At 52.4% G+C, this 23,805-nt stretch overlaps 6 protein-coding genes and 1 non-coding gene across 7 annotated transcripts; 3 read left to right on the forward strand and 4 right to left on the reverse strand.

The window, feature by feature from the left end:
• Window positions 1-65: 65 nt before the first annotated feature.
• On the forward strand, window positions 66-1,808 carry B0T23DRAFT_381991 (uncharacterized protein). The gene is made up of 3 exons (XM_062837300.1): window positions 66-307; window positions 379-955; window positions 1,027-1,808. The coding sequence occupies exons 2-3, from the start codon at window positions 485-487 to the stop codon at window positions 1,636-1,638; spliced, it is 1,083 nt and encodes a 360-aa protein (XP_062691734.1). The 5' UTR covers window positions 66-307; window positions 379-484; the 3' UTR covers window positions 1,639-1,808.
• Window positions 1,809-2,499: 691 nt separating this feature from the next.
• B0T23DRAFT_t235 lies at window positions 2,500-2,603 on the forward strand. The gene has a single exon. It is a non-coding gene; the product is annotated as a tRNA-Gly (tRNA).
• Window positions 2,604-3,270: 667 nt separating this feature from the next.
• Window positions 3,271-4,314, reverse strand: B0T23DRAFT_164097 (uncharacterized protein). The gene is made up of 2 exons (XM_062832778.1): window positions 3,840-4,314; window positions 3,271-3,653 (listed from the first exon to the last, which is right to left on the reverse strand). The coding sequence occupies exons 1-2, from the start codon at window positions 4,096-4,098 to the stop codon at window positions 3,403-3,405; spliced, it is 510 nt and encodes a 169-aa protein (XP_062691735.1). The 5' UTR covers window positions 4,099-4,314; the 3' UTR covers window positions 3,271-3,402.
• Window positions 4,315-4,831: 517 nt separating this feature from the next.
• B0T23DRAFT_381996 (putative 60s ribosomal protein l3) lies at window positions 4,832-7,102 on the reverse strand. The gene is made up of 6 exons (XM_062837301.1): window positions 6,923-7,102; window positions 6,615-6,693; window positions 6,332-6,488; window positions 6,250-6,273; window positions 5,530-6,179; window positions 4,832-5,474 (listed from the first exon to the last, which is right to left on the reverse strand). Exons 1-6 carry the CDS (start codon window positions 6,933-6,935, stop codon window positions 5,219-5,221), a joined length of 1,179 nt encoding a protein of 392 aa, XP_062691736.1. The 5' UTR covers window positions 6,936-7,102; the 3' UTR covers window positions 4,832-5,218.
• Window positions 7,103-8,114: 1,012 nt separating this feature from the next.
• Window positions 8,115-11,700, reverse strand: B0T23DRAFT_164166 (uncharacterized protein). The gene is made up of 7 exons (XM_062832779.1): window positions 11,382-11,700; window positions 11,103-11,306; window positions 10,956-11,038; window positions 10,700-10,879; window positions 10,546-10,638; window positions 10,329-10,485; window positions 8,115-10,276 (listed from the first exon to the last, which is right to left on the reverse strand). Exons 1-7 carry the CDS (start codon window positions 11,530-11,532, stop codon window positions 8,391-8,393), a joined length of 2,754 nt encoding a protein of 917 aa, XP_062691737.1. The 5' UTR covers window positions 11,533-11,700; the 3' UTR covers window positions 8,115-8,390.
• Window positions 11,701-15,720: 4,020 nt separating this feature from the next.
• B0T23DRAFT_164241 (uncharacterized protein) lies at window positions 15,721-16,802 on the forward strand. Its single transcript, XM_062832782.1, has one exon. The coding sequence runs from the start codon at window positions 15,917-15,919 to the stop codon at window positions 16,475-16,477; it is 561 nt and encodes a 186-aa protein (XP_062691738.1). The 5' UTR covers window positions 15,721-15,916; the 3' UTR covers window positions 16,478-16,802.
• A 2,480-nt stretch (window positions 16,803-19,282) lies between these two features.
• On the reverse strand, window positions 19,283-20,222 carry B0T23DRAFT_164225 (uncharacterized protein). The gene has a single exon (XM_062832781.1). It carries the CDS (start codon window positions 20,100-20,102, stop codon window positions 19,485-19,487), a length of 618 nt encoding a protein of 205 aa, XP_062691739.1. The 5' UTR covers window positions 20,103-20,222; the 3' UTR covers window positions 19,283-19,484.
• Window positions 20,223-23,805: the final 3,583 nt, after the last annotated feature.

The raw sequence follows: 23,805 nt of genomic DNA on the forward strand, positions 1-23,805 counted from the left end.
CAATTGAAACGTGCCAGGGGTCCAGCGCTTGGGCCCGTGTATTATGTACCTAGGTTCTAACGTTTCAAAGCTCAGGGCATTGGCGTGACATATGTAAGAAATTGGAACACCTTGCTGGCCCCTCGGTGATGACATCCTACCCGTCTTCCACTTTTTATTTTCAAAAGAAAGCTATCCGCATGCTGTTGCTCAGACTCTCGCATACTGGTCTTTGATTTCGTGTCAACTTCTTACATAGCTCGAGTTTGATCGGACCTCAATTGCTGTCGCGACCAAGACGACAACGACGGCGACTACATATCACCACGTACGTCACCTGTAGCGAGGTACCTCGGCACAAAGCTACCTATCCTCGCTCCTTGACTGACAACCAACAAGTTTTCACAGACCAACACATCCAATTTCTTCCGGCCCTGACGCATACGAACCAACACCAACACCCCAAGCAGACTCCCAGCGATTCGCCGAAATACAGCCAGACGACATGTCGTCAACCTACGAGATGCCGCCCCAGCGCGACTCCTGGTTCGCGCCCCTTTCCATCGACCTCCTCGTCAAGGTCCTGAAGACGAGCTTCTTCCACCCCTTCGTAGCCTGGATTATCCCGCTCTGCTTTCGGGCTCAGAATATGTTCTGGGATGCGCCACCAATGCTGGTCTCCATCGCATGGGCTTCCATGATCACGCTCAGCTGGATCTTCATAACCATCAATAACCGGATCGCCTACGGTTTGCCACGTGAAGTAGACCTCAGCGATGAGGTTATTGTCATTACGGGCGGTTCCAGCGGGCTGGGTCTGCTTATTGCTGAGGTCTATGGTATGCGTGGTGCTACTGTGGCCGTGCTCGATGTCAAGGAGATGGAAAATGGGGAGGCGAGGGGCGTGACGTACTATAAGTGCGATGTGTCGGACAAGGCGCAGGTCGCAAAGGTCGCAAAGGATATCGAGAGAGATGTACGTCTTTTTGATTCCAGTGCACCCCTTGTCTTATCCCATGATTTAGTACTAACATCTAGTCCCAACAGCTCGGAACCCCCACAATCCTCATCAACAACGCCGCCATCGTCCTTGGCAAGCGCTTCCTCGACCTCAGCCTCGACGAAATCGACCGCTCCCTAACCACCAACCTGCTCTCCCATTTCTACACCATTAAGACATTCCTGCCGCTCATGGCCTCTTCTGAAACGGGTGGCACCATCGTCACCATCTCCTCCGTCATCGGCACCGTCGCCGCCGCCCAGCTGTCCGACTACGCGGCCGCCAAGGCTGGCGTCTCGGCTCTGCACCGCTCTCTGACAGCCGAGCTGGCCCAGACCCACCCCAACATGCGCACCGTCCTAGTCACGCCCGGTCAGCTGAGCACGCCGCTGTTCTACGGGGTGCAGACTCCCAACAGCTTCTTTGCACCCGTGGTGGAGCCGGTGGACGTGGCCAAGGAGGTGATTGCGGCCATTGACGGCGGGCTGAGCACCCACATCGGCATGCCGCTGTATGCGAGGTGGATCGACTGGTATAATGTCTTGCCCGTTGGACTGCAGAAGATTGCGAGGAGGCTGGCGCAAGTTGATACGTCTATGAAGACGTTTGTGGGGAGGAATATGGGCGCGACGGGTGTTGATGATAAGAAGGGACAGTGAACATGCCAGGAGAGAATGTATGAATAGCATGAGTGGTAAACGCATGTGTAATCGCGCTGGTCGCTTGTATGATAAGACGGAGAGGTTCACAAAAAGGTGGCAAGTTTCAAGGCGCATATAGATGGCATACTTGACATATGGAAATTGTTACGTTATTGTGCAAATTCACTGACGAGCTCTATAACCCTCGCGAATTTGCTCCATTTCGGGTCACTTTTGTTTATAGAGCCCTACGCAAGTGGCCTTCTTTGGGTTGATACAGAAGGAATCAGTGGAATTTGTCAACACAGGACCTCATATCAACCTCATGTCTGCTGCAATTCTAACGAGTTCATAGGTTTTCTTGACACTCAACAATGCGTACTTCACTAACTAGCATGTCGATTTTGCTTCCATATAGATCTTGGGCTCTGGATTCTTTTGGTAGTCTCTTAATGAAATAAGAGTCATTACCTTTAGCCTCGTCTCAAACAGGAACGACGGGCATCAACCACCCAGGGAAACAATGCTTTCAAAGCGTGATACCTAGGTACATGTGGTTACTTTTACTCCTGAGCACAACTTGTTTGCCAACTCCCTTTTTTCTTGGCCATGTGAAGGACTAAGGTACCTTTAAAGTTACAGAAGATTGCTTGGCCACTCTCCCTCTTTGTCGTGAGTTCCTTTCTTCCTTCCCACTAGTGCCCTCCTTCCTTCCAATCTTCTTCACCGGCAACCCACATCCGACACCGGACAGCAAACAACACTTCCACTTTCCCTCGCCGCACCTTCCCCTTATAACTGACTCTCTCACTGCCGTCACTTGCCCCTTATACTCCAATTTCCCTAGCCACATATTCAACAAGCAACTTCACAGGACAAGCGCAGTTAGTGTAGTGGTTTAGCACTCTCGTTTCCCAATATCCAGTCCGACATATCTGGAAGATAAGTAACGAGCGACCCGGGTTCGAACCCCGGACTGCGCACTTTGTTTTCTCTCTTTTTATCTTTTTGATAACCTACTGTTGGATATTTCTATATTTCTTTCCCTTTACATTGGTGACAGACACATCGATGCGTATGATAAGCTACAGTCGAGTATGTGTTGGTTGTTGAGGATTTGGAACAGAAACAAGACCCAATTCTGAGATGAACCCATCGTGGTCATGTATGGAATGTCACGTAACTGAAGTAACATGAAGCTGGAGAGTCGATTAGGCGAAAGCAGACTGTAATTGTTAGCTTCCCAAGATGAGCATAGCCTTGAAAATTCGCGGATCTTGGAAACATGAACCATCACTCGTCGACAAGAACGTAACAGGACACTGAAGCTTTCATTACATACTGCCATTCTTTTACCATGAAATCTTGGATAGGAAAATATAAAGAGAAGAGGATCAATGGGGCACAAAGACTGGCGTAGGCAGCGCGGTGATGTAAGCACCGCACGCTTATGATCGAGTGACAGAACAAAAGTTTACTGCAACGAGTGGGAGACATGGAAACAGAGATAATATGCATCCTTGAGAACTTGTCTAAAGGTGTTATGTGGCTGAGGGTGAGGCACGGTTTGAAGCTCAATAACAGGCAGCTTCGGTCCTTGAAATAACATCCAGAGCGGACGACATAGACGAGAGGGAAATTAGAAAAAAAAAAGGAAAACTGGTTTATTCAGCCGTGGTATCGTGATCATAACATCCCACACCCCCTTTGCCATCCCATCCATATCCTTGTACTGGGCCCCCTTCGTCTGTTATTCTCTCATTCCCTTTCTCTAGAATCCGTCTAACTCTCAACAGCCAAAGCCCTAACACCAACCAACAACTTCCCATCAACACTCACACTCACAACCCAATACTCCACCCGCACGCTGTCCTTCACAACCCTGTACACCCTCACATCCCGCCCCTCGCTCGCCTCCGTCACCGCATCAATCAAATCAGTGTACTGCCCGTTACGATCCCAGTCAACAGGGTCGAAGATCTCGATTTCGGCCTCGGCGGGGCTGGGATGGTTGATTAGGGAGGCGAATGTTTCTGATTTCAATAACTGTCAGCACCTGTCTTGTCCTTCGACTCATCCTTTCCGCTCCTGTTCCTGTTGCTACCTTCCCTCCCCTCTTCCCCCGCCGCCCCAAAAGAAAAGAAACGAAATCCTTCCCCCTCCCTCCCACCATCAAACACGAGAGAGAGAGAGAGAGAGAGAGAGAGAAAGAAACTTACCCTCATCCGGAAGCACCTCCTCCCCAAACTTCAACGCGACCCCCTCAAACGGCTCATCCGCATCGCTGACATAGAACTTATCCCCCTTTTCCAACAACTTGGCAATCGGAGACGGGAGGGGAACCCCCTCGTCGCGCGTCTTGAATGTATTGCTGCCGACTTTTTGCGTTGCCGGGTCGGGGCGGTCGCGCGGGTAGCCGAGCGAGGGATCCTCGTTGGCTTTGTTGAGGAAGGCCATGTAGGAATCGTCTGAGGCCATTTTCGATGTGGTGGTAGACAGCTTCACGGTTGAAATGACGTGCGGCGTACGTGCAGTACTTGTTAAACCGGACGTAGTGATGCGCAAGAGCGGGATAGTGAGAAATCGTTGAGCTGCTGGTCGTTGCAAACGGAGAAGCGTAGAAGTTGATCGGGAGAGAAGCAATCCAGCGGGTGTCTGGTGTTCGAGAAAGAGCCGGGTAATTAGCTTTGCGGTTTGTCGAAAGAGTTTGTGTTGAGGTTGGAAGAAGCGACTAGAACAGATCTGGGTCAGGGTTAGGAAAGTTCAAACCATTATGTTGTTGTGTTTAGGTTGAGAACGTGTTTCGTTGGGCGGGACGACGATGACAATGATCACCTAGTCAGGTGGGTGGGCTGCGTGGTGGGATGCGAACGAACGTCCGATGATGTAACCTGCAGTAGCTGAAACCAATTAGGAATGGCGGATCTCACGTTGGCCTAAGAGTGGAAGCGTCAACCAATCAGGGGATGGGCTCGTTGCAAGGTCGATCGGGGTTTGATATGCCCTCAACAACAGCCATGTACGCTGTGAGGACTCCAAAAGCACGACTAGGAATATGAGAAGGTGGTCTAAAATTGATATCATCATCAGTCATGGTATCGCAGATGAACAATATCAGGAAGAGAAAGCATAAGGACGGGTAGAGGATCACAGGTGGGAAGCTCACGAACAGTTGATAAATCGAACACGTCCAGCGCAGCATAACAGGCAACGAGAATCACACAACATGCTTCATTCAAGAGTATCAAATTAGGCATATCTATATGCGACTGGTCGTGTCATTACCTACACTAATGGGGGCATAGCAGCCCAAGACAAAAGTGCCAAAATGACACGTAGAGGTTATAGACAGCAGTGTCCATCGAAGCTGTGCCAACCACCAGAAGCTTCACATGTTCACGTCACATAAAACACATTTTGCTGAAGGACACTCTTTCTGGCAGTACACTGGATCAACGTTTCATTGTTCTTCAACAGCTTTTTATTAAGCCGTAAATGCTAGGTATAGTCCCATTTCCCGACCGACCCGAAAGAGCAACGAAAAAACCGTGACACCAATGCAACCCGACTAACAAGGAGATCGACTGCAGCAGCCAATTTACGAGCTGGCAGCGAGGTCCTTCTTGAGGGTACCCTGGAACTGCTTCTTCTCGGCAGGGGTCTGGAAAGCACCATGACCGAACTCCGAGGAGGTGTCGATCCACTTGAGCTCGACCTTCTCGAGGGCCTTGCGGGAGGTGTGGACGAACATGGACTTGCGGAGAGTCATGACTCTCTTCTTGACACCGGGAACGGAGCCCTTGACCATGACGAAGTCGTTGTTGATCTCGCCATAGCGGACGAAGCCACCCATGCTGAAACAAAGTTAGTTTTGCGCTCTTGAGCTTCAAGACAGACGGGGATACATACGGGGTGATCTTCTTCTTGGTGACATCGACCTCGGTGGCAGCAGAGTCCTCAGCATCGCCCTTGCCAATGCGGTAGATCTTGTGGTTGACCGAGGTACGGTGGTGGTAACCGGCCTGACCAGCGCGAGCAACAGTCCACTGGACGTGGGAAGGATGCCAGGCACCGATACAGGCGACCTTGCGGAGACCCTTGTGGGTCTTGCGAGGAAGCTTCTTGGTGCCCCAACGAGCGGTGACACCGGTGAAACCGTGACCCTTGGTAACGGCAATGACATCGATAACCTCGTCCTTCTCGAAGATGGAGTCGATGGAGACGGGCTTCTCGAAGAGGCCGTGGCCGAACTCGACCTTGTCGGCGACGGAGCCACCGTTGATCTGGATCTCCATAAGGTGGGCCTTCTTCTGCTTGAGGGGAGTCTTGCGAATCTGGGTGTGGGCAAGAACACGGACGACAGTGCAGTACTTCTTGATGCGCTCGAGCTCGCGGGTGATGGCGGCACCGTTGTTGTCGGAGTGCTTCTTGACGTACTTGGTGAAGGCCTTCTTCTTGGACTTGTACCAGTTCTTGTAGAAGCGGCGCTTGACCTCGTCGGACAAGTGCTCAGCCCAGACGGTGGTGAGGGAGCGGAGACCGCGGGGAGTCTCGATGTACTAATATCGGGGTTAGATCATACGGTCGCGGTAGGCCATATACGGCAGCTGGACAGGATCAAAGACTTACGCCGACCAGACCCACAACGATCATCTGCGAGAGATGTTAGCCATTGACACAAAAAGAGCCAAGCGGGCTGCGTTGTACGTACAGGAGGGGTATCAATGATGGTCACAGCCTCAACGACCTCCTTCTTGTGAGCCTTGGCGCCGGGGCGGTCGAGGTCGCGGACGATGGTGGTCATGCCGGCCTTGTAGCCCATGGCGGCGGTAAGGTGGACGGGCTTCTTGGCATCATCCTTAGGGAACCTGTCATGAACGCGCAACTGGTCAGCCTCTCTGTTCGCATGCCCTATTGCCCAAGTTCCAATCGCGAAAGATCCAAACTACTAGCGATAGTGTTGTTGATGGTACCAAAAGATGAGTTTGACTTACGACTTGACCTTTCCCCTGTGGCGGGCCGCGCGCTTGCGGGGAAGGTAGGCCAGCGAACCGTGGCGGGGAGCCTCGTACTCTGAAGCATCGAGTCAGCATGGAGGACGTTCAGGTTGCCATGAGGTCCAAGTCGTGATCACGCATGCTCCCCAAAATCCAGTCGCCAAAAAGTCGAAAATGTCGATATCGCGACGACCGTCTCTCGGGAAAGCTGCTCCATCGATTCTCTCGAAGTCGGGATTGCGTGTAGAAATCGACAAAGACCGTATGTCTGGCGGCGACAGCGACGACGGTAAGGCGTTACTTACTACGGTGAGACATGACTGCTGATGATCCCAAGTACCCGGGTTGTTGATGGTCGAGTGGGAAAAAGTTCACTACCGCGAAAACAAAATCAAGAAGTATCGCCAGAGAAATTGGACCAGCCAAATTTTTGTGTGAGTGGTGTGGATTGGACCGTGCACGGGCCAGACATGCAGCGGAGCCCTAACTTTTGCGCGAGCCCTTTCCGGCGGGCATGTCCGCCTTCCTGTTCCTCGAGGCCGCCCAGCCAACCAGCGATGACCGGCCAAGCCCAGAGCAATCCACCCCACGAAAGCGACCCCGTACACTTAGTCAGCTTGGCGGGCCATTCACTAATGGCACATTGATGACAGGTAAAGTCCTGTTGATGTGGCAGAAACGTGACTTTGACTGCTCTGCGTATAAGTCCGTCATCGTCGCCGCCGCCGCCGTGGTACGTTCACAGATGGAATACGAGATATGACATTCTTTCGGCACCTGCTCGTGGCAACGGCTCTGTTCGGTCTAGTCGGTTACGATATGTTGAGCTCCAGTCTTCGTTGTTCCTCCCCTTGACTCCGTCTTGATCACATGGCTGATTCTCCGAGTTCGGTGTCCGCGCCCACGGTGTCAAGGAGAGCAAGCTGTTGCAGCTTTTGATAGCCTAGGTTGAGCTGTTTGGATGAAAGCGAGATCTCCATCTATCGGGGTTGCCAGTTGCGTGTCAAAAGCATGACGACATTGTAAAATGCCCCATCTGCTTCTTCACTCTATACCTCTAGCCTATGGACAAGGGCATCATTATCACAGTCGTAGATGTAAAACAGGTGGGTTGGCTTCACATGAATACATAACGAGGCGGACATGCACGGTCAAAGGCGTGCTGGTTACAAGGGATAACCACGAAAGCACTAGCTGTCGTCTGCTTGACTTTCCAGGCTGAGGCTCCATTCAGGCATTTCAATAACACCATGTTCCGTGCGGCAATGATCACGACATTGCAATTACGATCTCAACAGTGTGACGACAATCGTAATCATGTTCTCTAACTGGCCTCTATGGCAAAGCAGCGAGTTCATTTCCGCCTCTTAAGGATATTCCCATTCCCTTCTCGCTTTCGACTTTCCAACAGATGACATGCACACGCTTCTATTCCAAACACAAGTCATAACAATGTATGTACATCGGAACCCGCTCCTTCCTCTCCTTCCTCATCTCCTAACGATCAGTCAAAACGTGGTAAAATGGGGCAATTCGCACCCATGAGATCTTGAGCTTCACAGGTCCTTCTGTCTTCATCATCCATATGTGTGAGTAGATGACCACTCTCTTCAACTACATAAAGCGAACAAGTCGACGTACATTCCCATCCATGAACGAAACCATTATGACATCGACAGGATCTTGGGTTCTCCTGCCTCTGTCGTATCATAAGCAGATACACTAGGTCTTGTCTCTCGCGCAGAAGCTCGAGGTACACAGCAGATGACGTGATCAGTTGCTTTCTGACTTTTGTCCAATGATGCCGTTGAAGCTACCGCTCGTTGAGGCTCCGTTCTTGGGCTCGTTTGCTGCAGGGCCGGATCCGGAGGAAGGACCGGGAATGATTCCGCCCTTCTTGTCCTCCTCTCCGCTATCGTCATAGTCCTCGTCAACGTCCATTTTGCGGGCCGCACGCTCAGGCTCATTGACGATGGGGGGGTGCTGGGCTGGAGGATGGTCCATCCGTCGGTCTTCGGGGGCGGGCTGATGGGCTGGGCCTGGGCCTTGCTGCTGAGGTCCGGGGACTGGCTGCTGGGGTCCGTGGCCTTGCTCGTGGATGAGGTTCTGCATCGGAGCCGAACCTTGCTGCATCGGCGGCAAATGGGCAGGGGCGGAATGAGACTGGGGATGATGAGCGGCCTCCGAAGGGTGGTATCCCTCATTCTGGTGCCGCTGCTCCTCGGCCCGGCGCATGTCCTCCATGCGACGCTGTTCCTCAGCGCGGCGCTGCTCCTCAACCCTACGGGAATCTTCCATACGACGCTCGTCGAAGCGACGAGCCTCCGACGAGTTGCGACGAGCATAGGGCGGCTCCATTCGTGGCGGAGTCATCGAGGGGCGGCGATGCCTATGGTCATCCATACGGACGCGAGTCTCCTCCGTCGCAGGCTTCTTCACCTCCCGGTCATCTTCCCACTCACGCATTCTCTTGGGGCCGACCGAAGGAGGGCGGGTATCATGCTCCCTCTGATGAGGAGGTTCACCAGCCATACCTGGCTGAGGGGGGTGGGGAGGGCCTGGCTCAGGGCCACCAGGACCGCCCTGCTCACCATGCGGAGGGTACGGCGGCTGATGCTGAGGATAGGCGGACTTGGGAGACGGCATGCGGTTCTCGTGCATGTGAGGTGGTCTTCCATCAGTCCTCGGACTGTTGTTAAAATGCATCATTGCGTTTGGAGGAGGAGGGCCGTTTGGGCCAGGACCAGAATTGGAAGGGACCACGTTCTGGGGATTAGCGTAGTTCGGGTTCCTCACTCTAGTTCCACTACCCCCTTCCCGAGTAGGTTGTGGTCCTTGCTGAAGCTGTTGCTGCGGGTGCGGCTGGTGCGGTTGTTGCGGAGGAGGAGGGGGTGGAGGGGCGTAATGAGCCTGGGGAGGGGTAGGTCCTCTTCTGAGCGGCTCGGGCGCCCTGGCCTCCTGATAAGGCCTCATTTGCTGCTCCTGTCGCGGGCTGGGCTGTCTGGGAAGCGGCGGAGCGGGACCACGAAAGGGCTCCCGGTCTTGACCCGAGGCATATGGATTCGGCGGCTGGGGAGGAGGGTTAATGTCGGAAATTCTTCCACTCCACGAGTTGGCCCCTTGGCCCGGGCCAGGGCCACCGTTGTGCATCGGCTGAGGCGGTTGATGAGGAGGCTGACCTGAGCCTGAGCCCGCCCACTGAGGGCCCGGAGGACCAACCGCACCGGATGCATTATACGTCTGAGGGTGGATATCAGTGGGCATCGGGACTGATCCCGGGGGTGCGCCGCCGTTAGCTTGCCCACTTCGGAGAAGCTGCAGTCTGGTCTTGATGTGCGGGTTGTTGGGATCCAGTTCGGCGGCACGTTGATAAGCGTCCAGAGCATCGCTGATCTGGTTGTTGCAAGACTCATACAAAGTGCCAAGGTCATACCAAACTTCAGAAATGAAGGGGTTGAGCCTGATGGCCCTGGAATAGGCATCCAAGGCGTCACGATACTGGTTGATCTGGTAGTATAACACACCAATCGAGCACCAGAACGTGGGGTTCCTGCCATCCCGGTAGACAGCTTGCTGATAAGCCTCGTATGCCTTGGGGTACTTTTGGAGTTGCATGTAACAACGACCGAGCAAGTACCAGCTTTGGGCATCGGTTTGGTCTGATATATGTCAGTATAGGTGCATGAAGAAGCCAACTGTATCCAAACTTACCAGCTGAAACGGACTGATTCAGGTACTCGATTGCCTTTTCCTGGCTGGCAACTGAATTGCTTTGCTGGTGATGCAGCCAGCCCAACTGCTGTAGGACCTTTGCATGCTTTGGATCACGTTGCAGCACCCGCTCGTAGGCTTGCTTGGCACCATCATACTGTCACAACGTCAGTATTAAGAGTCGAGCAAAGAAGTTCAAAATGCATGGCACACTTACGTCTTTCTGCTGTTCATGGACGTGACCAATCTGGAACCAGATATCCTCTTCGGTCAAAGGAGTAGGAGGAGAGTTGACAATGTATCTAAAGCACTGTTGACGAGTAAGCTGACTGTCCCATGCCGATCTTATCAAGACAATGGTGTCGACTTACATCAAGCGATTGCTGGTACTTGTGTTGTTGCTTGTAGATTATGCCGAGACGAAAGTATATCTCATGAGCCTTGTCAAAGTTGGGGTCCATGGCCATGACCTGCGAGAATGCTTCCTCTGCATGGTCCAAAGAGCCATAGCGATCATAAAGAATACCTATGCCATACCAAAGCCTCGGTTCCTGCAATCAACAGACAGTTAGCCAAAGCGTTGTCAATTTTGAAAAGAAGCACCCCAAGAGGTACAAAAGCACGCACCTTTGGGTTGGGAAGGTTAACCAAGGCCGCTTGGTACGCAGCATATGCCTGCTGGAGGTCCTCCATCATAAGAAAGCAATGACCTAGACAACAACAGTTAGGACCCGGGTATAGTTAAATACACGTGGCGAATAGGGGGCTGCTTACCGAGGCTGCCCCAAGCTTCACCGTTTGCAGGCTCGATCTTTAGGATCCTCTGTAGATATTCCGACGCCTTGGGGAAGTCCTCGCGCGTCCTGAGGACGAGACTGGCGGCATTCATAGCAGTCACAGAGTTGGGGTTGGCTGCAAGAGCCCTTTCATAAGCCTCTAGTGCCTCGTTGTGGTTCCCCATGAGCTCGGACACGGAACCTACCATGATTGCTAAATTAGCATCGTACAGAATAGCCAACAGAGGCAGCCAACAACGGCGTGGGAAGCACATACCGATTCCGATCCACACATTCTCAGTCAAGCTCATGAAGGCCTGCCGTTGTTGATTCCATGAAGGCATCGACGCCGGCGGTGGACCTGGGGGCCCTGGCGGGCCGTGATGCATTTGCAACTGCATCGTAGGGGAAGGGTGGTGGTTTGCCATTTGGGCGATGTTGCAGGAGTAGCGCGCGGATGGCGTGTTGCTCCTCGATGGACTATAGGAAATTGGAAGAGGCTAGGGCGGAAGCCAATGGAGCGCTACCGACCCAACTTGACAGTAGAGGTAGAATTCAAAGTTTTACAAGGCGATAGCAATATGGCCTTGGGATCCCATGCAGCTGTTCCCGGGGACGCTGCGGGGATAGTATGTACTAGGTAGCAGGGTGGTGGTGTCAGGGGCCGTCGTCAAAATGCGCAGTCAGTCACGATGACTGTACCAACCAAAGTGTTAGGTTTCTGCTCTTTGGGCGGCTGGACGACAACGATACGTGGCGACGGCGTCAGCAATGCAATGGTCGTGACGATGAAGTGCCCGGTTCTTTCTTGTGTGTTGGTGGGCAGACGCGATTGTCAAAAACCGAGAAGGATTGATTGCGAAGGGGACGACGAGAGGGCGGCCTGTCGCAGCTTCTTATAGTTGGACAAGATCCGCCCAAGCTACCGAGGTCGGAATGGCGACGTCGTGCTCTCTTTTTTTTTCCCCAGATGGAGATTTGGATGAGACGAGCAATGCGGAAATATTGCTCGCGGCGATGGCTGACTGGTGTGAAGGGGGCACACCGGCTGAGTTGGGATGGAATCAGGTCCAAGGTGGTGGTTTGCGCAGAAAGAGTCGTGCGCGATGCAGCGAAGGCGGGAGACGGGAGAAAAAGAAGGGGAAGGGGGAAGGGCAAAATTGGCTGGGGAAGAGGCGATCTAAAGGCAATGGGGAAGGCGGCCAGGAAGCAGCTCGATTCGCTGGACGGGGAGTTCTGACCACTTTTGCAAACTCCCCTAACCCACGGCGTCGTGTACGTACTTTTGGCTAGGTAAGTTTGGAATTTGCTCCCGGTTCCGCTTGGTGCCGCATGTCATACGGCGCGCCAAGATAAGTGACCCACACGCGCTGCACAAGGCCCTGGCGGCACAGGCAGCCCAGGTTACGGCTGGCAGGTCGTGGCAGGTTGCGGTACATTGGGGCGGGGCGAGGTGGGCACAGGGGTGCTTCCACTTGGCTGCACCGGGGTCGGGGTGCCTAGTGCAGTGTACCTAGGTAGGTACCAATGTACTTGGAGCGACGAGCAGGGCACGAGCACGAGCCAACGGAACCTACCTACCTCTACCTACACTAGTTGGACTCTTGACCCTTGTTGCCCGTACGTAGTGCGGTTAGGTTGCCCCTGGCCGAGGCCAAGGAACCACGATGAGAATGTAGAGGCAGAGGTGAGGCAATATGTACCACGCCTAGAGACTATTTAGAGATGGTAGGTATCCAGACAGCAAGCATATGATGGTAGAGCTACGGTACCCATGACATCGAAAATACCTCTAATCACGATACGAGTTGGAGTCCTTGAAGGATAAGTCTGTAGGCAGTATGTAGTCTCGAGTAGAGTGAGGGGTCTGGGTAAGGGGAGGTGCCCCTGGTCGAAGACCAAGAGAGCAACCTACTCCCACATCCCGTCGAGATGAAGAGGCCCAAGAGCTTCCGAACGGAACTCAGGTCACTACTATGGCCAGCTTGACTGCAGGCTGTCCATCATATATGATCTGTCTTGATGTTGGAACTCAGGTTTGCGGCTTTACAGTCTGGGTTCTCACCACTTCACCACCCATCATCCGCTACAGCAGTAGGTACCTACACAGGCATTGCGCAAGAGTGCTCGTAGTTTATGCGGTCTGGTTGCAGGATGGATGAGCGGAAGAAGCAATGTAGGGCAAGGCATATGCACCCATGTTGGAAAATATGATGTACTCTCCGCTGCAGTCTAGCCTCCTCCGTTCTTCTGGCCCTTCAAGACTGGAAAACAACGGGATGGGATCTCCCAGGCGCCTTGCATACGCCTACCTCGCATTTTCGCTTCGGATGCCTCAAAGGTGACTGTCTTTGACATTTCACGCTTGCATTCATTGACCTGCAACAATGAATCTCAGTATAACCGTACCCAGCATCGGATGTACAAGATCAGACATGCTGATACATGGGCAAATAGGTACTCTAAGGTGCCATTACTTACCTTATCTGCCGAGGGAATTCCGAGAAGCAAATAGATCACATGACAGCACAAAAGGAATACAAAAAAACTGCAGCATTCACCCTTGTCTTCATCTGAATCACTTTCTTTTGTTTGACGGGAAACCTGGACGAAAATGTCAGTTAGCTTGCACTCCAGCTTGACCAACAGAAATAATAAAGTTTTCCTAGAGGTATCGTATCTTTCATGACTGTACAATGGATGTTAGAGCTACCTATTAATGGCAGGAGCCAACTTGGGATTCGGAGTGTCCATAGGGAATTCCACACTTACACTACTCGTCAGGCTTTCAAACCGATCGTCTGGCTAGACTGACTATACGCAGTATAATCGAACATTGCCCTGATCTTAGTGTGCGACAACGGACACATACTGCCGTCAAAGGAGAAACAAAGGTACATGGAATGGACGAGTGAACTACCACTGGCTAGAATCCATCGGCATCCGACCAACCGACTCCTTGACGACCAGATGAGTGCACGAATCCACGTTCAATCCCATTCAAAGGGAAAGCGTGAATGGTGGGGAGTGCGGTTGAACGACGTTTACCAGCCTGGCTGGCGTTGGTGGTACGTGCCTAGATGCAGATCGAACAAGTGAAGCCATTCCATCAGCGATCATCTCGTACTCTTCCGGCTAGGCATCCTGAAAGCTTCCAAAACTCTGGGCCATTCGCGCACAATAGCTCCGTGGATCGGCACCGCACCGAGCCAAACACGTCCGTCACGCACAACAGCATGAGTGCCGGGTGGAGGTATATGATGGGAGGCAGGCGATGTTCCTCCCCCTTACGTTTTGCTTCAAGTTCCTGACTCGTGCTGCAGTCCGGGTGTCATTACCTACAGACTGAAGTCCAGGTCTTTCCCCAAGTCCGACCAAGTATATCAAAGTGGAAGTGGAAGCTGCCCCTGTGTTTCATTCGTCCATTTGAGGCTCGACACTTGTGCGGCGGTCTATCCAACTATGTACCCCGCACTTTCCGCAATTCTCCCTGGGCACTTCGGCCTTTGCAGCCAGGTGCCGGGCGGTTGGCAAGCACCAACTGACAAGCATTCTTCACCTCGCTAGCCTTCATTCGGGTTCCGTACCAGAGCGGTGAACTGACTTTCGATCTGACAACTTCCATACCGATCTGTATCCAACTAGGTGCAGTGGCTCTACAAGTACTGTGTATAACTTTCTTTGTCGTACAATTCGCCTGGGCCGGGGAACGAACGCTTCATCCCAACTCCTTCTCTTTTCAGGACTTGCCCTACCAGACGACCCAGCGATGATCTCCCTTGGGCGGCGTCTGGTCTACTGGTGTGGCTGTCGACTTGGCCGACAAGTAGCCATGGTGGCTTGGACGGGCGTCCAGTGATATGGTAAAGAAGAAGGAGGTCTGTTGCTCCAATCAATCACTCTGTCGTGGTGTGCCTGACGCTGACGAGCTGCGGGAAGGGGGGAGAGTGGGCGCGCGCTGACACGTTCCTCGCAGGGGACCTCCACTTCAAGGGTCGGTAGACAAAGTATGTACTCGGTACGAACAGGTACGAATTCTCACCCCCCTCCTTCTCTTCCGGCGGGCCACACTCCACACCCTAGCGACTGGATCGAGAGGGAAACAAAAAAACAGCAGCCCAAAAACGGGGACCGCACCCCACAAAGGGGGAGGAGATAGATGGAGGGGCGTCTCCGGAGCAAGCGGTACGGTGTTACAACAACGCCATTTTCCTTTTTTTCCCTCGCTAGTCTTCTTGGCGATCATTTGCCTTTTACCCTTCCTTGGCGGCCACTGGTCACCCTCCTCTTCAGGATCTACCGTCGACCACGCACTCCCGTCCACCAGCAGCCAGCCCGAGCCGTTCTGCGGCCTGAGTTGTTGGACAAAACCGGTTCCGATGCATTCTGAAGCAGCTGGGAACGGCCGCCGAGCAGCGTGAGCGTTCTGCCACCTGCATCTTCCTCCCAAATGCCCGGTGCACGGCCCCCCAACGCTGCCGACCAACAAGCCTCAAGTCTCCCGGCCCGTGTGCTTCCACCGAGAAATACCCCAGCCCGTCCGTCGCCAATGTCTGGGTGCTTGCAACAACGCGGAACCCCATCAACCCTATCGGCGCAAATGAGGTGGAGGTCCGTGATTGGGGGGGCTTTAATAGTGCGGTGTGCGGGTTAGGTGCGGGCGTAAGGGGGTTCAAGACAGGGACCTTACACGTAGTGTACAAACAAATCGCACGCCGTCAATCGACAGGCAGCACCGTACATGTTTTCGTGGAAGGTCCGGGCCGGAAAACACGACAAGACGATCTGTGCTCCTCAGCCTTGGAATCCTTGATGGAAGATCGTGCCATAGATCCGGAAATGGTGTTTACCCGCTGCTGCTGTTGCTTGCCTGCCGGATCCTGTCGTGGCCAGGTCAACGACGACAGACAGGCATTTACCGGTATGTCATCATTTTCAACAGATTTGCTTCTCGTTAACTACCGGCATCGTCACTGGTCGCTCTTCCCCGTCTACGTTGTCGCCAGCTGGTGCCGCCTCTTGCGTTCACAGCCTCGCTTGAGCTCCCATCATGGTTCCTTACATGATGGTACGGCACCCGGTATGCAGTCTAAAACATCATCACCTTCAGCAGAAGCCTTGGATGTTCATGGCTTCAATGGCCTAGTTACTTACCCTTATAGTTTAAAACTCGGACAGTCAAAGGTGAACACTGCTTTCCTTGCTTGTCAGGGCATGAAACAACCGCTTCCTCCGAGCCCTCTCCGAGTCCCGAAGAGTACCCAGCGACTCGACGATGTCAGCGACAAGTTTCCTCCACCACTATGCTTCACCTGCACATATGTAGTGCATAAACAGCCCGTGGCAGTGGCGTGGCATCAACACGACATTTGATGTCTGTTGATATCATCGTAACGGCGACGCGTAGTCATCATACATCTAGCATAACTTGACTTGCTCAAATCTGCCGGAGGTGCAGCGCTTTTGCGTGTTGCCTTCCAGCCCAGGTATCTACCGAACCCACTTCAGCCCCGTGACGATCCATGGCCTGCAAGTACCTCCCTGGAAGGACCGGTGCTAAGGTCGGACGTTAACTGCTCCGTGCTTCGGGCATACCTATTTTGGCAGCTTTCATGTCGACTATCTTGCATTCGATCGTAAATGCAGGCAAGGCATGATTTTCTCGGTTAAAGGCGTCATCGTTGCCCTAAACTTGCCACAACGCCATGAAAACGAGAGGAAGCCGACGGGGTAGATGCCTTCTGACATTCTTCCCAAGGCAAGCATCACCGGTACTATTATATTGCACTCTGAGCCTGAGATTCAGCCTCGATCTCTGAGCTTCCGAGTATTGACACCTTTCGGCGTTTCCCGCGTCCGCGTCCGGGTCGATAAAAGTCCGCCTACTGGCCAGCCAGCCGGCCCCACAGACCCGACCGTTCCGGCTACCGCTGCCGCTAGCTTCGGCTCGGCCCCGGGTAACAAACGCTTCCGATCGTGAGGGCGTCCCCGATCTGGTACGGCTTGACAGGGTTCAAGGAATACTACCTATCCCAGCCAAGGTTCCGGTGCAACAGCGAAGTTGGCTTACAGCTGTGAAAGGACCGATATTTCCGACAAGAAAATAAGCTTGGAAAAGATTGAAGCAGGTGCATTGCAACAATTGCCGTCATTTTGCTAAAATGATTTGGTTCCTTAAATTTTCCGGAGTTTGCACGGCATATTGCGTTGGCATAACTATCGAAAGCAGTTGCACAGAGGTGAGTGGGCTTGATGTAATAGCACGTGCTAGTAGCACCTGTCAGATCCTTGGGATTCGATCTGGTCTTTGGTCTGCTTCCATCCCATCTGTCATCGTATACTCGTATAAGAACTCTTTTCCATTCACTAAAGTGTATACAGTTCATCCTCATGTGTTTGCCAACCGCAGAAACACATCAAGTTGACTCTGTAGGCGCAAATGGTATTTCGGCTTGTGCACTATTGTCCGCTATGATTGAAGTTAGCTTTCAGTGGATGTAAGCTGGAAACAATACATTATGTTCGTCGTTTGCTGGGAGCCTGGCTTTATGTAGTTTGAATCAATGGAGCTTTGAACTTTCCTGATATCTCCGTTCCAGGCATGATCTGTTCTTAATGTTTCTCTTTCAAAAACCGGAGAAAGAAGCGTTGTCAATCTCACCTTAATTGTGCCACTAATATAGTTATATATGTGACATTTGTGATGGCCATAGCCACCCAGCAAATTAGTGTAGACTTTCGAGATACTAGGCACGTACTTATCTCACCAAGCTGACCAGGGTGATGATATGAATAAGATACCCGAACGAGGTAATCCGTTTCATGACGAGGGGTTGATGTACAATCACCCATGTAGCTCGCTGAATGGATGGCTATGATGGGTAGTTAAGGGATGGGTAATCGGGTGGCTGTGAATAAATTGGGCTGACGGGTTGGATGGATGGCACCCGTAAAGATGGGATGATAAAGCTGAAGAACGTCGTGGGGTTTTATGTACAGGTACAGTAAAATAGACGAGGCGGAACCGACGTCCGTGTTTGGTTCTCGAACCATAGAAGCGAGGATGGGCGTGGCTCATTACATAGCTGGGTTGCGTCGAACATGTCGGATGGTTGGCTCGGATGGTACCGCATCTTCTTATCCAATATAGTTTCACTCAACTAGGTATAGCGCCGGGTATATCTGGCTTCGACCAATCTGCTAGTGAGTTGATGCCAGTCTCAAAGCTACTTGGGAACAATCAAAATCAAAGGATTGGTCAAGTAAAACCATATCAAATGAGGAAATGCGGTACTGTACTCAGTAAGGTGGGCAGAATATGGCGATAACGTGAAAGGAAGCGTGAGTGAGCTGGGTAGGGTACAAAATGTGAAATTTGACGAGCGACGTAGGCGGAGGGAGTGGATAGATGTGGTAGATACTTATCATCTGTCTGTGCTGTCGTTTCTTTTGTGTGAATGGGCGGAATCAGATGAAATGAAGTGACGATGGTGGTGATGGGCAATATCGGCTCGGTACTGCATGTGGTATATATCCCTTAAGTGACATATGAATGGGCCAGTAAGAAATAGACCCGACTGATAGCGATAGTGGTGATACTGATGGTGTCCGATGGTGTCCGCTGAATGCGAATCCGTTTTATTAACTACCAACCATCCATCCATCCATCCCGCTTGAGGTTGCCACGTCCACGCAGTTGAGAGCGAGGAGCATTTCGAAATGGAAGATCACGCATTGTGTCCCGAATGTGTGTGCGCGGCGCGTAAAGTGCGTGCGTCATGCCATGCTCGTACTGAATAGGCCCCGTTGCCAAACATGGGAAATCGCATATGCGGGCGTCGGGTCCGCGGAATTGTATGTGTCTTGGCTGTTCCTTCTCTTCCAATGGGCAGTTTGTCGGTCCGTCTAGAACACAAAAGAGGAACCGGGTGGCGGTAACCAGAGGTTCTGGCAGAAGGAGAAGGCTGAGGCATCATCAATCATACCATGGGAGGGGATGAATGGATGGATGACCAGATCCAGGCACACTTCTGTCAAGCCGAGGGGTGGCAAAGGAGGACCGCCGCGAGGTTCTCTTCAGTGGTCCCATGGCGTGTAAACTGCTCTCATGTTAGAGAAGGAAGGGGACGGATATGTTCAAGTCAGATGGCAGACGCTTGTGTGCGGTGGAAGTAAAGGCGGTTGGATAAAGGATAAATTTGATATTGTGTGCTGTATCGCCAGTAAATTTTTGCGACCGGTATGTTGTTGCACGTTCATCTAGAGCGGTCGGGCGGCCTGTCGGGTAAGACGAGAGTAATAACAATGATCACCCTTTGCAAATGGGTGCAGAAAGTGGCACACGCATCAATTATTGCCGGCCATGTCCCGAAAGGGTCAGTCACTGGTTTAACGATGTGACTGAGCACAGGCCATCCATCTCCCGGAAATGGGAGGTTTCTGAGATGAGGCAGATGGAAGGATCAAGGGCTTTGAGGGAGGTTGTGGTGGGTGGAAGGTGGGGTGGCACAAGCCGGTCACAAGTGGGACCAAAAGGAAGGAGAGGTGGATACAGATCCGCCGGGGAAAAGAAACAGGGTGGACACCCAGTTTTGGAAGGCGAGGAAGGTTTGGATGAAATGTCATGGATCAAAAAACCCCTGACGTTGCTTCCGACCCACGAGCTATTTCGGGGCCAAGCACTCTTGGCGTTTAACCCTGAGGGGAAGTTGATAAACTTGTATTTCATACCTTTGAATTCATTTCTCTTCTTCTCCAAAGAACGGCATTTTCGGCATACCAAGGTCAGGACGGGTGCGCAGGTAAGCCGGGTCAAGAATCGAGGGGCTAGAATCTGTCGGAGTTGAGACGGGAACGGGATCGCGAGGAGTCGGGCTCGGGGTGGGGTCTGCTGCGGTACTTCCCGGTACGATTGTCGGAGTCTCTTACGTAAGATAAAGTGTGCAGACTGATGAATCGTGCGGCCGCCTGGGTCACGTGCAAGCCCAAATCTGTCCATTGCAACACCACAGACTGACAAGACAGGGAGGGGCTTGCCGAGCACTCATTCCCGTCACTCCTTTGGTCAACTGATGATAGCCTCCTTCTTCAGTTACTTTTTGCTTCGGTTTGTTTGCGGACATGGTGACGCTTCAAGTGAGCGTTCCCTCGTTTCCATTCTACCGTGTCTTTCGGGCTTTTCTACTGCTCCTGAAGGAACGGGGTATATCTGCACGTGCCCGAGGGCGGCCGAGTTAGATGAGTGGGCTCCCGGTCAGTGTTCCAGCTCCGCATTTTCATCAGCTACACAACGCTTGTCAGGATCGAGAATGGCGGGTGCCGAGATTCCAGTGGACGGTGACGACGACCATATCGGCCACAGCCTTTCCTCCACCCTATTTTACTAGAGGCTCCACCCACCCAAGAGGCTCAATCCTTCCACTCAAATTCCCCTCAACAAAATTCGGCACCCGCTGTGACGGGCCGGGCAGTTGGTGTGCTCGGGGCGCTACGACCACCACGGCGGGACTTGCAGACTACCTGAGTTGTCACCCCTTTCTGCGCCTCCAGTACACTACATATCGCACACGGCACAAAGCCCACGAGTTCTGAGACTGGACCCCGGGCCAGCCGACCTAGAGCCCGATGACGAAAGGCAAGTCTCAACAGGGTCGACAGAAACGCCTATGTATGCCTTGTTGTCATTGGCAAACGGCAAGGCAGACGACATGATATCTTCACCGAAAAAGGGGCCATTAACCACCTCACGAAAAGTAATGAGGCCCAATTCTATGCGTACTGTAACGCCCAAGTGCTCCGCCATGCTGACAGGCCAACGGCACCTTACCTTCCATGGGGCGTTTTCAGTGATAAAAGACCTGCCTCGAATCGCTAGAGGTAGTCGAACAGCTCAGCATCGGCATCAACTGTAACTTCCCATGGGTTTCATTGCATTGGAGCCCAGGAATCAGCACGTGAACAACGCCCTATGTAACAGGACGGGAGCACCTTTCACACTTCTCCCCGAGTCGTCACTACAATGCCAGGCACCAGCAAATCGTCTGAAATACAGATTCAGACCGAGACAAAAATTCCATGCGCCACGTTTCTAGCCGGGCTGGCATGATCATGTCCGGATTTTGAGCATGGAGATGGAAAAGGCATGATTGTGGCTTGAGCCATCAAGCCTCTGGTGTTGCTCATTGATTAACTGGCTTGGAATCCCACGGCGTGGCACAAATATTCCGAGCAGGTGGTTGGTCCAACGGCTTGGCTGCAAGGATTCATCACAGAGGATCGACGCTGAGCAATCAAAAGAGATCAAATCGTTCGGCGCAAAACGCGGTCGTCGCAGATATGTACACCGAGCCAAGCCATCTTTCTCTATCAAGCCCTGTGTAACCAGCACCCCAGGTTCGCTCGAGGCAGGAAACGAACCCCTTGCTGACACCCTTCCTCAGCAGCATCATGGGTTCAGCAGCCTGTCGAACAGCCAACCGACAAATGCCAACGGGGACCAATCCCCCTTTGGGATTAGCAGCTTCATGAGTTAGCCCCCTGCCTTACCGAACCGTTGCACAGTAGGTAGATGGCTCGTTACACAAGCGTTTGGTTATTAAGCTCTCGATGGCTTGGGAACGTCGTGATATCCCGAGTCCTTTGAACCCTAACCCTGGGCTTAGATCAATCAACTTGCCCTACCCATCTCTGCAACATACCAAGTCGCTTCAGAGGCGTCAGCAAATCTTAGTTCTTGGAATCGATGAGGATATCAGACATCTTGGATTCGAGGCAGGAAAGGATCTCGGAAGGCTCGAGACTTTCTAATGAAACTGGCCGAAATCATCAAACGGGTCCTCGTGGAACAGGCAAGGTGCCGCGAATCACTGATGCGCCCAGTGGCGTCTGTTATACACTTGGGAGGAACGCGGCCTCCCGAACCAGAAAAGATGAAAATGTTTGGTGTAGGTATTACGAGACTTCATGAGTCGTGTGTCTGTCATTGAGGGCCGCTCGCTGTTCTCGAAACTCGTGCATACCGGCGGCAGATGTCTTGCTTTAATGTGGGTGTGTCACCCTACATTCCAGCTCGTGTTTCCCTCCGTTCTTTATACTAGCCCTGTGTGGTCTGCTCTGACTCTCTTACAAAGCCACTTGCTGCTTTTCTTTACCTAATATCAAATCATGACCTCGACCAGGTCCCATTCCGTTTACATCGCAACACATACTCCTCCTCATGATGTCTAGAATCGCTCGATACATAACACATCAAGGGGTAGAACGAAAATACAAAACCTGAACCTGTGCATCTACCGAATATGCATGCAAATCCTAAGCGGACTGCGCGAGACGTTGAAACAGGTCATGTTGTACTTCTCACATTCCCTCCTACGGTACTACCTTGCTGCGTTGCTGAGGTCCCGAGGTTTTACGAACGGGGGAGGGAGCGGTTTGACCAAAGATGTAGTACATGTATCAGTTGTCATCTCTCTTTTCTTTCCTTTACCCCCTTTTTCCCTCTCCTGACAACACGATGCTTCTCTTGGCTGCAGACGCCTGCCATGCAGGAAGCCGAAGCTAAACCGGACATGCATCTCCTTCAAGAGCACAGACTCTTTATTGCTGTTGGCTTCGTGTCTGATTTATTCTGTCTCTCCCGTCCGTCTGTCCGTCTCTCTGTCTGTTTGTCTGTCTGTTGTTCCGTTCTGCTGGTCTCGTCTGCCGACTGTCTGGCGGACATGTGCTACCATGTCACTACATACCTACTTATCATTGTCATGATGGATGAGTAGACCAGACGGGGCCATGGATCGGGTGTATGCTGTGGAATGGGTGCGGCGGGTTCATGAAGGGATGACGAGTGACGGAATCCGGTGGCATCTGACGACGTTACAGCACTCGAGTTACCTGCATACGTACGTCTTTGATGCGCGGTGTGGAAGGATATTGCTTGCTACTACCTGCTACCCATCAAGCCACAATCTGGATGGGTTTTCCCGTCCTAGGACAAACGCTACATACACTCTGGGCAAGTGGCTCAGGGAAGACGCCGCGCAACTTTCATGCGTGCGTTCCCTCTTTGGCTGGACGGGTAGCCATAAGAACGCCTCATCCCGCCTCCTTTCGCAGATGATACAAGCGTCAATCAGCAGCAAATTTGTGGCTTGATCTGAGGCGATTCACTGACTCCTGACGTGAAGCAGGCAGATAACGAACCCTTACCTCTCGTCCCTTTGACCTTTGCCTCGCATACCACAGTACATATATCTCAGTGACATTGAAGAGGCAACAACGCCCATTTGGAGTAACAAGTCAAAAGCCACGAGGTATGGACCCGGCGCCCGAATTGGTAGGGAGTGTGCACTACTTCCCTTGTGCGGGCACAACTGATCACTGAGTAAGTCTTTCGTGTCTCAGTTATGTGTCCCCCGTTCTTCCTTCAAGGAGATTATCATGGCTGGAAAAAAAAACTCATTTCGGATTGATTGCGGGTTCAGCCCGTGTGCTGCTGGGTTTGGAACGAGAGTGGCTGAGACTTGATCTGTTTGAGGGCAAGACTTGCCCACCTAGGGTTCGAATGAGGTCCTGATGAATTGACTGACTGACCTTGAACAGTGTGACTCGATCCAATCTTTGCGAGATGAAATCTCGTGGAACAGAAGCTATCTTGGTTCAAGCGGTTTTCGATCACTAATTGACGTCAATCTGAGGTCGTAGTCACT

The sequence above is a fragment of the Neurospora hispaniola genome (genome assembly GCF_033458365.1).
Source record: "Neurospora hispaniola strain FGSC 10403 chromosome Unknown B0T23scaffold_5, whole genome shotgun sequence".
NCBI classification, from domain to species: domain Eukaryota; kingdom Fungi; phylum Ascomycota; class Sordariomycetes; order Sordariales; family Sordariaceae; genus Neurospora; species Neurospora hispaniola.

Coding starts and splice junctions, on each gene's coding strand:
- B0T23DRAFT_381996 (XM_062837301.1), bottom strand. Junction 6,274..6,331: donor CCATCATTGATACCCCTCCT/GTACGTACAACG, acceptor CATCTCTCGCAG/ATGATCGTTGTGGGTCTGGT. Junction 6,180..6,249: donor TCGTTGTGGGTCTGGTCGGC/GTAAGTCTTTGA, acceptor CCCCGATATTAG/TACATCGAGACTCCCCGCGG.
- B0T23DRAFT_164166 (XM_062832779.1), bottom strand. CDS start 11,532: ATGGCAAACCACCACCCTTCCCCTACGATGCAGTTGCAAATGCATCAC. Junction 10,639..10,699: donor AGTACCAGCAATCGCTTGAT/GTAAGTCGACAC, acceptor ACTCGTCAACAG/TGCTTTAGATACATTGTCAA. Junction 10,486..10,545: donor TCCATGAACAGCAGAAAGAC/GTAAGTGTGCCA, acceptor ACGTTGTGACAG/TATGATGGTGCCAAGCAAGC.
- B0T23DRAFT_381991 (XM_062837300.1), top strand. CDS start 485: ATGTCGTCAACCTACGAGATGCCGCCCCAGCGCGACTCCTGGTTCGCG. Junction 956..1,026: donor CAAAGGATATCGAGAGAGAT/GTACGTCTTTTT, acceptor TAGTCCCAACAG/CTCGGAACCCCCACAATCCT.
- B0T23DRAFT_164225 (XM_062832781.1), bottom strand. CDS start 20,102: ATGGACAGATTTGGGCTTGCACGTGACCCAGGCGGCCGCACGATTCAT.
- B0T23DRAFT_164097 (XM_062832778.1), bottom strand. CDS start 4,098: ATGGCCTCAGACGATTCCTACATGGCCTTCCTCAACAAAGCCAACGAG. Junction 3,654..3,839: donor GGAGGTGCTTCCGGATGAGG/GTAAGTTTCTTT, acceptor TATTGAAATCAG/AAACATTCGCCTCCCTAATC.
- B0T23DRAFT_164241 (XM_062832782.1), top strand. CDS start 15,917: ATGGAAGATCGTGCCATAGATCCGGAAATGGTGTTTACCCGCTGCTGC.